This window comes from Phaenicophaeus curvirostris, chromosome 7, assembly GCF_032191515.1.
Source record: "Phaenicophaeus curvirostris isolate KB17595 chromosome 7, BPBGC_Pcur_1.0, whole genome shotgun sequence".
NCBI lineage: Eukaryota > Metazoa > Chordata > Aves > Cuculiformes > Cuculidae > Phaenicophaeus > Phaenicophaeus curvirostris.
In genome coordinates, this window is record NC_091398.1 from 21183086 (window position 1) to 21195105 (window position 12020).

At 38.9% G+C, this 12020-nt stretch overlaps 1 protein-coding gene across 1 annotated transcript in view; it reads right to left on the bottom strand.

Moving 5' to 3' along the window:
- LOC138722690 (collagen alpha-1(XXVIII) chain-like) overlaps nt 1–5170 on the bottom strand; it is a 35750-nt gene extending 30580 nt beyond the window's left edge. Inside the window, exons 1-4 of the mRNA XM_069861155.1 lie at nt 5129–5170; nt 4002–4179; nt 2688–3256; nt 1171–1191 (exon numbers count right to left, since the gene is read on the bottom strand). Coding sequence (XP_069717256.1) covers nt 1171–1191; nt 2688–3256; nt 4002–4161 — 750 coding nt within the window. The 5' untranslated portion in view covers nt 4162–4179; nt 5129–5170. The remainder of the gene's footprint in view (nt 1–1170; nt 1192–2687; nt 3257–4001; nt 4180–5128) is intronic.
- Nucleotides 5171–12020: the final 6850 nt, after the last annotated feature.

Genomic DNA, 12020 nt, shown 5'->3' on the forward strand with positions numbered 1-12020 from the left:
CGTGTCTATGATGGCAGATTTGTTTTGATTACTAGTCACTGTAGATATAGCCAAGACAATAGGGTAAGAAAACTTCTTACATGCTTTTTCTACTTTACTCCACTATATGTGGGATAGATCACAGTTTAACTCTAGCTTGATCTAGAATAAAATGTTATGGATATACACTTTTACCTAGTTACGGCAATTAATTATAATAGTTTCTAATATTTTTCTGTTATTGCTTCTGTTATGCCTCCCAATCAGAAATTATTATAGTATGTAGTTATGTGATTTTTAGGATCTTTTTTAAACTTTAAGAGCATTATACAATCTAGAATTATTACAGATAATAAGTTTATTTTTGGAGGAGGAATAAGACATATTACTTTTATTGTTTGTTTAATTATTTATTGAACCTCCACTAGCTTGGAGTTGTCTAGAAGTGAAAGGTTTAAGTATAATTCTTATCTGAATACTCCAATTAGTAACAATATGTTTTCTAAGGATAACATTGAATGTCTTCCTACTTCAAGTTTTATTTTGACAGACAAAAATCAACATGCTAGTGGAAATGAGTGGAAAATAAAACACTTCAAGTTTTGCAAACACTCATAATATGTAGCAGTTCCCTTAAGCTGCTCTTGAGAACAGTTTTGCCTGAAATAACTGTACCTTAAGTAGCGCTAACATCTTTAAAAGGCCAAATACTTTATTCCCCCTAAAATGGCAGCCAGACCTACAAAGGCCTGCAGTCAGGATGACACAGTGTGGACAAACCTCAAAAATGCAATGGTAGAGCTTTGGTTGAATTCCTTCCCTTTTTAAACTCTGTTACACAGGAAGAGCATTAAGGGCTAGAACTGCACCACATTCAGCTCTGTGTAATGTTTTCTTATCCACTGAATCTGTTGGATGACGTGCTGAGACACATCAGCAAATTCTTGCTGACCTGAATAGTCACACAGTGTTCTTTTTCAATTTGGAAAATAAGGAGGGAAAGTAAATGACAATAGGATAGCAAATTAAAGCTGTCCTTCAAATACAAAAGCATGTTTTACTTGAAGGCAATTCCATTAGACTTAATATTTAGCCGACATCCTGAGCTATCATTTTTCTTGAAATATGTTTCCACATAATTGTAAATGTCTACATTAAGCAGTAATTCTGTATAAGAAAAAAAATACTTACTTCTTCCTCAGACAGACCTTTCTGTAAAAGCAGATATTCAAAACAACATTAGAAACTTAAAAGTCACAATCCAGCTCAACAGGAAGGACACTGAAAGATGTTAAAATAAATTGCTTCAGCAGCTAGTTAATTAATTTATGCAATTAACTTGTTAACTAACATTAATTAAGCTTTAATTTCTGAGAAACATTCTAGTTATGCCTCCATTCTAAAACAAAAAATTTAAATAATTTCAATTCCTATTATAAATTGTTGACTGCACAAATCAGTGACTCTCCTTGTCCAGATATAATCTGATAAAATTACCATGGTAAACAGACTTAAACGGACAGTTAGCTAGGTAGGTTGGAGTAGTGCACCCAGAAATTACACTGTTTTGGAAGTGCTGAACAGCAGCAGCTCTCTAGTGGGAGTGAATAATACATACTCTGCACTGGAGAGAATCAGAAGTGTAGAGTCTCCTATGCATAGTTAGGCACACACAAAATGAGAACCTGAAGAACACCTTTTCCAAGATTTGATTTGGCAGTGATCACATGAAGTTATCATCGTATACCTTCTGTTATTTTTTAGATCTCTACAGCTGAAACACCCCCCTGCAATTCATTCCTCCCAATTTTCACAACTCATGTAGTCTCTTGAGACTCTTGATGTGTTGATGAACAGCAATGCAATACACATCTTTAAAATTTACATATATATGCATGTATAATTTTGCCAAAGCCATTATTTAAACTAGACAGCAGCCATGTTCTAAAAAGAAGGCACCTGAGGATGACTGTTTGGAACAGGTAAAAAAAAAAGTGTGTTTAGTCACTTGAGAGGTGGTTGCTGTGACGCACAGAGCAATAGTAATTCCAGAAAGATAGGTGATATGCAGGGAAACCAACGCAGAGTGAAGGACAGACAGACAGGAAAGCCAGCTTGTGTACATGATGTAGGCCTGTATGAGATCACTTCGGTGTCAGTTTTACTGCACAAATCTTCTGGTAGTTAGTCATATTTCTATTTTCTATCTCTGTGCATGCTCAAATCAGGACTCCACCCACAACTTGTGTTTCCAGATTTACATGCTAGAGGATGGCTCTATTCTCCATGCTTGGCAGGGAATGTGGGTTGGTTTTTGTTCGGGTTTTTTTTTTGTTTTGTTTTTTTAAGTTCTCATGCAGAAAAAGTTACCCAAACACAACTTCAAGCTCAATTTAAACATTTCCTCTTGATTAAATGGTAAGTTTTCCATGGAAACGTAAAGATGTCTATGGTGAAATTCAGATTTTATCTCAGGTCTTTTTAAGTCTAACTCAGTTTCTCACTTCAAATATTTTGGCTAGTGAGATCTGAATAGTGGGGAGAGAAAGCAAACCTGTACTTTGGCCCAGTGGTCTCATTAATAAAAGTGGGCTGCTTTAACATGTATAAAGTACAGCTTTCTTCAATAGGATAAGTGCTTCAAAATAATGGAAAGACCATTTTTATATTTGTGTCTATAACTATTTCAAATTGTTTGTCATACGTACCATTTCTTTGAGAACTTTCTCCACAGTTTCTTTCTCCTGGAGGTTGAAAACAAACCTGGATGCTGGGGTGCTGGCCAAGAGCCGGAGCTTGGCAGCATTGCTGACCTCCTCAGCCACTCTGGTCATTCCCATTATGAAAAATACAATTCCTTGGTGTTTAGCATCAGCTGTAGCTGCAAAAATATCTGGGTTTCTTGGATGGTCTACTCCATCAGTGAAGAGCATGGCTACTTTCACACTACCTGGAGTTCCTTCAGTCACATACAGTTGTGTGAGATTAGTTATAGCATAAGTTGTGTAGGTGCCATGACCTATGTAGGTGATGGGAGCAATGTGGGATTTGAATGCTTCAGGACCTTTCCAGTCATGGAAAGTTTGCTCTGTGAAAACAGTGCTGCTGTACTGAAGTAAGGCCATCCTCCAGCTAAGAGTACGTCCAGAACTAAGCTGAAGACTTTTCATTCTGTCTACTGTTGCCAGAACAAATTTTTTCTGTTGTTCGTGATTATAGTCCTTTGCACTTTCGGAGCTGTCCAGTAAAAAAGTGATTTCCAGAATGCAGTCTTCATCTAGAATAAATAGGTATGAAGATGAGTGGAGTGATTTTATACTGTATCTCCCATTCTGCCCTTACCCTTACATATACAATAGGCTTCAAAAGTAGGAGTGTAATTTTAGGACTTTTTGAAAATGTCTATGGTCGCAAGTGCAAGACTCTCATGGAGAGAGACCATACAGGGGCTAAGGAATTTGCTCCCGGACAGACAACCCAAGGAAAAAGAAACTTAAGATGAGGTAATGGCATGTAGTATGAAATGAGGAATTTTGTAGTGGTTTTAGACATTCGTTCTGTCCTCTTGCTTGGTATTTCTCTGAATAGCCCACCAGGGTGAGAACTGTGAAGGTAGAAATCATCTACTGGAAAATAAGACTCAGTGAGTAAGACACTGAAATGTGATTTTACAGAGCTAAATTTTGTCCCTGGAACTGACACGCACATCCAGTGACATAACAGTTTCCAAAAGCAGGATCTGCAGATTATTAATTTTCTTATCTATTAATGATATTGCTTCTATAGAAATAAGAGCTATATGGGCTATATATTGGGGCTATTCTTGCAGTGGCAGTAACAGGCTATCAGCCATATCATAAAAAAGCCCAGAAGTACTCTCCTTTTCTGAAATACACAAAAAGGGAAGGCAAATATAGGATTAAAAAGATAAACGTGCAAAATAAGGCGTGTGAAAAGGTAGAATTCAAATAAAAGACTCAAGGCAAAAAAAACCACATTGGTTTGAAAACAATAATATTCACCTTGATCACTTGGGCTGGGATATTTTTCTACAGTATTTGACAGAACGTGTTTAGGTTTCGGTCTTCTCAATCCAAATCGTTTTTCTTCCCTGAGATTTTCTGCTAAAAACTCATGGTGCTCAAGTATCCACAAAAGCCACCAGACTCTAAAGAACACCATTTGTTTGGTTTCTGATTCCTAAAAAAATAATAATACAGAAGGGTAGAGTATGAGGACAATAAAACATTATGCAATTTTGCTTCAATAGGTTGCTTTTAGGCTAGATTTTAAAATATAGTCCCTAAATATGAGCTGACCTTATTTTTCTTTTCATAAGATCTTCTCCAAAATACTTAATAAATAATAATCAGAGAAATACTGGAGTGATTTTCAAGCATACTGCGTATAATTCTAGTACATGACAAGCTGGAAACAGACATTTTACAAACATACTTCAGTTCTTTCTCACTGCCTGGTAGCGTTTGTACAATCATCATTTCTCAGAAACCTTAACCTTGGCTGTACCCACGCAGATTCATTGTGAATCCTGAATGTAATTCACAGGGGTGTTTTTTGTAAATCTTTTTCCAGAGCTAGGAGTAGATACAGAGGCAGACTCAAGTTTTCCCTGTTCTCTTTACTTAAGAACAGAGGGTCATGCATACTTCTCCTTGCTATCACAGCCCCAGTGTCCTCAGCAGTCCTACAGAGAACAGTCATGGCCTGAAGGTGCTGCCCAGGCAGGAATGTACTTTCTGTACAATCCTTGGGACACGTGGGCACAGACTGTTGAGCCCAGGCTCAACTGCTACCTATTTTTAGGAATTCTTCCTTCTGCAGGGGCCAGAGCTGTTTGTCCTGGGCTCACAGACACATCCAGAGCTCACAGGCTGCTCAGGGATTGACAAGCCAGTCCTGGCCCGGTTTGGTTTCATTGTCATCTCTCCCCATTGTCAAGTTCTCTCCAGGCAGACACAACACAGCAAAATGGGAGCTCAGTGGCAAGAATGAACCTGCCAGGACTTAGCATCTCACAGAAATCCCTAATGCAGCTGTGTCTGCAGGTTTTTTCATCTCCTGCGAGTTTAGGGCAGGAACGGTTGTGCCCACGGATGGTGCCCACCCAGTGAGGACAGGTGGTCCTTACCTCGATGCTCTTTAGCAAAAGGCTCAGCAGAGATGTAGGATGCTGCCCCAGGCTTGCTAGCAGCTGCGCTCTCCACCCTTGTGCGGGTTGCTTTGTGAGGAAAGGAGAGAGAAGTTTGGCTGCAAGCTTCTATGAGAATTGGTGTCATGTGTCAGGAGGGGCCAGCAGACAGCAGGAAAGAACAGCAATGCTGGCTCCCCCTCCTCAGCCCTCACCCACTCCTCAGTCCTTGTCCGTACCTGCACATGTATGCTTCTCGCCCCAACACACTTCTCTACGTGCCAGCTCAGTTACATTCACTCTCTTTTCGCACCACTCCTATCTTTTTGCATTAAAAATGAATGAGGAGCCCTATTTCACAGAAATACATACCTTTTTTTTTTTCTTTTCCTGTGCACTGATCATTTTCCACCTACCTGCGCACAAAAAGAACCCAATGCTGACTGCTGTCCTCCTTTCCATCTTAAGTGTCCACCAGCTCCACCCACTTAAAACAGTTACAGACAAGGAGTCTGAGGGAATTTTGGGGAAAGGATGAGGATTTGGCTTCAAATTAAATAGGCAGGAGAGGCTGGTAGGACAATGCAGATGGATGCTGAAGCCATTTGCAGTGGTTCTAACCCTGGTTTATATTTTCTGCCTTTACCAGTAATTAGTTGTAAACTGGTGAATGAGGATAGCTAATTCAACTCCACATATTGTATGGCTACTCATCCTTACCTAAGCTGGAACTAGCTCAGATGCAGCTATTTCTGCTTCATTTACAGCTAAGAAAGAATCTTCTTTCGAGGTTGGAAAAAATTGATGTTTATTTTAACTCAGCCACTTTTATTTTTCTGTGCTTATACTGACATATTTAGATTAAGGCAAGGATTTAAAAGGCAATTTTTTGCCCTTAAGGGAATATACAAAATACAGCATTTAACTGAAACAGATATAATAAATCTCACATAGCACCTAAATCTTACTGAGAAAAAAATCTAATCCTAGCAAGAAAAAGCATGTTAACTATGGCTGGGATTGTGTGCCTCCCATAAGCAAAACATTGTCATTGTTACATTTTTACTGCTAACTCCTACCTTAAAACATAGCTGGCAAATAATTTCTTAATTAAATAACTATTTTACTTGTATATTTAGTAGCAAGCCCTTAGCCTCAGGATATTTCCTTTTATTAATGAATTATGTTTACCCTGAGGAGACATTTTCTTTTTCTTTTTTTTGGCCAGGTGCAACTTTAAAAGCATAGTGAGGCCTCCACGTTTTTATAGCTCTTTGCTCGGATGCGTGGTATTATTTTGTCCAGAATTCCAGGTATGTGACATACGGTGCAATTCACTTCTAGACTTGCAGTCTTGTGAAGTCGTGATGTTCTCAACACCTGCCCTATTCTTATGGTGACAGTTTAGCAAAACCTAAATGATATCAGTATAAAACATGTATGCATTAATGCGCTTGAAGGAACTCTTAAAAAAAACCCAAACAAACAAAAAAAACATGCTTGCAATTTTCCTCATCTCTGTTGGTAATTTTTTTTGTTCAAAGGGCTTGACATGATGTTTCTGAAATATGTCTCTACTTTTTTGCCACCTCAATGTGAATAATGCACATATCTTCTCTGCTGTGAACTGTTAAAAATACGCACATATCACAGAGTCTTCTAGTGTTTCATGGCCTAAAGACAGTCTTGACCATTTAACCTGACTGCATCATGCAGTAATGGTATTTCAAGAGTATTTATTTCATTATACTATACGTGTCAGTACATGACCAAAGTGGCCAGAAAACAAAAACCCACCTGGGTATTTTCATGTTAAATAAACACTAAAAATCTGTGAGTAATATCAATATAGTACCTTCTATTTTGTTTTGAAGATATTTGCTTATTTCTACTTCTATTGTAACAGTTTTCCTTTCATTTTTAGTTTCCCTCATTGAGAGGTATTTTCCACCCTACAGCCTAAGTAAGAAAACACATCTATACATAAGCAACTGTTATCTTCAGAAGTATTTGTAGCATTCAGTCTAGCAAGGGAATGAAAGCATATTAATAAACAGTACAGATACACTTTAACATACTAAATTTTTGACTGAACATTTGATAATATTGAACATTTCACTAGATCAAGAATACTCTTAAAATGAAAACTAAACAAAACCTTAAAGATTTGATTTGTACATGAAAAGCAGTTATTTTGAAAGTGCTGTTGAATCTCAGTTGCTTCTTATTGTAAAGTGTACTTTGCCCAACTATTTTCTTTCACCTGCCTGACTTTCAACAGCATGATAACTGTAATTAGCAATATGAAAATCTTCTACACTATTCCTTTTTAAATACAGTAATTAGATCTTTCAGGAGTGAAAGCTCATATATTTTGATGGAATTGCAGTAAAATATAGATGCTTTAATCTCACCTAGCACATTTAGAGAAGATACTTTCTGATCATTGGCAAAGGAATTACTCTGCTGGAAATATATTTAACAAGTTAAAGCCTGTTGTATGTAATACACAGTATTTTGCAAATGAAACTTGCAGAGATTTGGTAGAAAAAATCAGGTTTTGTACAGTTCTAAAGTTGTAATCCTTTTAATATATTTTGTTGTTCAGAGAGATGATATATGTAAAAAGACAAACATTTATCTTACAACCACTGTTTTCAGTATAACTCTAAACTTGCATAAATGTCAGAATTTGCATCTTTCAACCTATGGATTTTGTAAACTGTTATAAAAGAATGCATTAGAATCTGAGCTTATAGCCATGCTAGTAAATTAGCTGTCAGAGCTCTTAACGTGCCTTAATGTTCCTGACCTGCCTCACTAGATATCCCCCCCAACCTCCTGTCCATGGGTCTGGGGGCTCTATTTCAGCTTAGCCTGAGGCCACCAGTCTTGGTTCCAGTGGTGCTGTAGGATGGTGGTCTCTAGCTCTGTCGCAGCCCTGTATGGGCGTGCTGAGCTGCGCCTGACCTGTGGCTGACATCCCATCCCCTCCCATCCCATCCCATCCCATCCCATCCCATCCCATCCCATCCCATCCCATCCCATCCCATCCCATCCCATCCCATCCCATCCCATCCCCATGAAGGTGTCAGATACCCTGAGCTGGGGTTGCCCCACCTGCCCAGAGAGAGCGCCTGTGCCCCCTGCGCTGTAATGCAGCCGACCATCACGGCTCCTGACAGAGCTGGCACCATTGTTTCCAGCTCAACATGAATGCTGGTTGGCATCTGAATGCCAGTGGGCAGCCATAGCTCTTCACAAACCCCTTGGTGAACCTCATGTGAAATGTCAGCCCTATGAGCTTGTGGCTAAACACTGTGCTACTGGAGCCGGGGTTGGGTCTTCTCTCTGATAAACCAGCAAAACTCTACTGCAGTCAGCGATTTTAAAAAAGATGAATATGTTTAAACATATGTTTGTAAATATGCTGATTTTGAAGACAAGTACTTAATAATAAAATAACCACATTTTCCACATGTTAAGTATTCCTATAAGCTGACGGATCCACTTTTTACTATGATTTAATACAGTTTACAGTCTAACAAACAGTAACAACTCTTTGCTCTACTTTAGGACACCATGAGATGTCAGAACCTAAAAGGCTTTCACCTCAGATTGTCAGTAAAACAGCATAAATCCAAAAGTTACTCCCTTCACCATCATAATGAAATATCCATCTGCAGACACAATCAACATTAGAACCACATTAGGGACAACTTACGTATCTCCCTTCCCACTGAACAAAGGCAGAATGACACAGAGACACTTATCAAGTTTTTCATCTGATTAGAAGTTTTTCCATGCGTACAGACATATGGAATGACTATACATCCTGAACTTGTAGTCCCAGTTCATAAAGTCCAGCTGTCAAATGGCATTCGAACAGCTCCTTGCTCTAGGTCTATGGCATGTGCCATAGATCTGTCCTTCCCTGCAGGAGCACATGAGCTGCAGGAGGAGCCTGTGTGATGGCCTGGTGAGTTGAGAGCTTAATATGATGCAGCCATTACTGAATGGTATTGCCCAGGGATAACTGGCAGCAGTAGTCAATGTTTAATCCCATCTACTCTTAAATATTTGGAGCACCAAGCCAACTGAATCTTGCTGTTTAGCCTTAAAAAATGTCTTTAAGCTCAGCACCTGATTTTTAACCTGGCTTATACAGGGCTTCAGTAAACAGTAGCTGCTTTACAGAGGATGGTTGAGATACATGGGGCTAAATGAAACTTGGTAAAAGCTAAATTGCATGAGACCTCACAAGCAAAGCCAGTAGATGGGGCCGTGTTGAGGACTTGCCCTGTAGAGCTTTCCTGCCTGGGGTTCATGGCTTGCCCTATAAGACTCCACTGTAGGGCAGCTCAGCGGCTGCTGGCTTGGACACTGCGACTCTGCACCAGGGGAAACAGCAAACATTTCTAAAAGCAAAGTCTAACTGCCTGTTGCTGCTAAGATGGGAGATAGAGCTGAAACTGCAGCAGCACCTCTGCACACATAACTCCTCTCCTGAGGGCAAGCAGCTTAGCTCTTCCCGGCAGCTACTGTAAAGACCCCAAGTTTGGGAGGCAGAAGTCACTTTAGCCTGAGAAGAATGTGCTGCCGGGCGTGGAGCCAATCAGTGGTGTAAGGGAGAAGATAACTAGTGGTTTTCTGCGATAAAGACATGGTTCCTGCTGTAAAGTTGACTTAATAAGTGGTTTAAGCATCTGATACAGCTGTAAAATCTTCTGGAGGAGGGAGGGAATAGAGCTGAGGGAAGGAGGCTGTGGTTTAAAATGCTTTAACATTAACAAAAATCAAAAATGGTTAACACATTTAGTGGTAGTATAATGAGGATTTTTGTATTGAAGAAAAGTGTTGTCTCCTTTTGGTAAGAATAGGCTTGTTGGAGGATGTTAATAATTCTCTATAAACATCTAACAATCAAAATATTTTCTGCTGTAGTCCTGTGTATCTAGCCTAGCAAAAAAGGAGACCTTTTTTTTTGGCTCTGAGGATTGCTATAGAAACTAAGCAATTAATCATGATGGGATTTGTTTCAACAGTATTTTTGTTTAAATAGAGATTTTTTATTTCTGTCAGTTAGGTTTGCAGCGATCTCTGCTGAAGCTCTTGTACTCAATAAAATATGCTAAGCCAGTCATGGCCTTGCTAGCTCCATATGCCAGAGAAGAAAAGAACTGCTAAGGCTCATCCTTACAATAAACTGATGCATCCTCTTTCTTTAACAATACCTGAAAACATTTTAGTTTAAGTGAAATTGAAAAAGGGATGCTATGGCTTTACAAGTACTTAAGTAAAATTATTAAATAATGAATGCAAGCAAACTTGAAGTTTCACCTACACCTTTTTCGTTATTAAAAACACAAGACACCAAGAAGTCTGAAAGTTAGTTAGTTCCCTTTAAAAGGTGTGTCACAGTTAGCATATGGCTTTAGATTCTCTCATTTCCACATGAATCATATTATCAACTGTAGCAAAAATAATGTTCCCTTAGCTCCAAGGCCTTACTTCATAGTGAACTCAGCAGCTTTACCTTTGAAAAGTAGAAGTAGGAAATAAAATCTTGGGTGTAATTTTTCCAAGTACTTCAAATACTTTCTCACATGTTCTTTGTGCAAATGATTGGAACATCCCCCCCCCAAGAAGTGCTTCCTCTCTCAGTTCAGGCTAAGGAAGCCTTGTTAGATACCAAAAGGGGGCAGCAGGATGCTCCCTGTCTGCAGAGCTGTCCCGAGATCAGTTCCAGAGCAGTTACAAGGTGCCTTGAAAATATCAATGGCTTGCAATCTTACGGGAGACGAGTATAGTTGCATACTGAACAAAAATGTTCTGAGATCCAAAATGATTTGGGTTATTTTTACGTATAATTACTGAATGAATGTGGGACAGCAGTAAGTTTTCATCCGTGTACATTACTCAAAGAACAAGGAGGACAAAAGGCATACCTTTGAAAAAAACTTCTGTTTTACTGAGCTCAGACAGTTATGAGTCCTTGCAGTTTTCTAGGTGCATGTGCTTCTGGCTCATATAATCTCTCCCTTGAGTTACTGGCCACTGCTGGCTACAAACATGGATATGGTGCAGGAAAGAATAGCTGTTACACACAAAGGATCTTTACATCTTTACTGGTATTAATAGCAAGCTTCTAACTCAGCTTATGTAAAATAAAATAAATGTAATGTTTTGCACCAGATATGGACAGTACAGACACTAAAGTGTAGACTCCACTCTTCTGCAACTGCTAGTATTTTACAAATCTGCAGGGTAACTGTTATTCTATGCCTTTTAAGGAGCAATGGAAAAAATTCTGACAAAATCTTCCAGTACTCAGAACAACTTGTTTCAAAGTGGTTAGTGTTTCAGCAGGTGATCTAATTGCCCTGCCTGCAGATGTTATTTGAATACATAGATACTACCACAGTACTATCCTTTGCTATTGCTGAACTGTGCGTCTTTTCAGCAATCACTCTTCTGGATTCTACACTGCAAATCATGTACCTTAATCCTACAGACTCAGAATTCTATATGTTATAGAGAAAATTACCCTGCTACCCTGTTTGTGCCCTTGCTACTTTCTCCTATTACTATTCAAATGAAAAGCTGAAATGCTTCAGGTCAAGCAACCAACACTTCCTAACTGGCATCACGTGCAGCATTCATACTCTTTCAAAAATGATTTTGAGAGAGGATTTAATTTGCCTCATCTCCTCCAAACAGCATTACAAATAATTCCAAGATATTATTGCTATCCTTGAAATGGATGTACTGTCTGAGAAAGACTAACTGTAGCTCAGGGTACTTAATTGTTCACAGGTTATGATGGACAACCTAGTGCCTCTGAAAGAAATGATTCTTGGGTGTTTTAGCTGATAAAGCAATAACATCAACC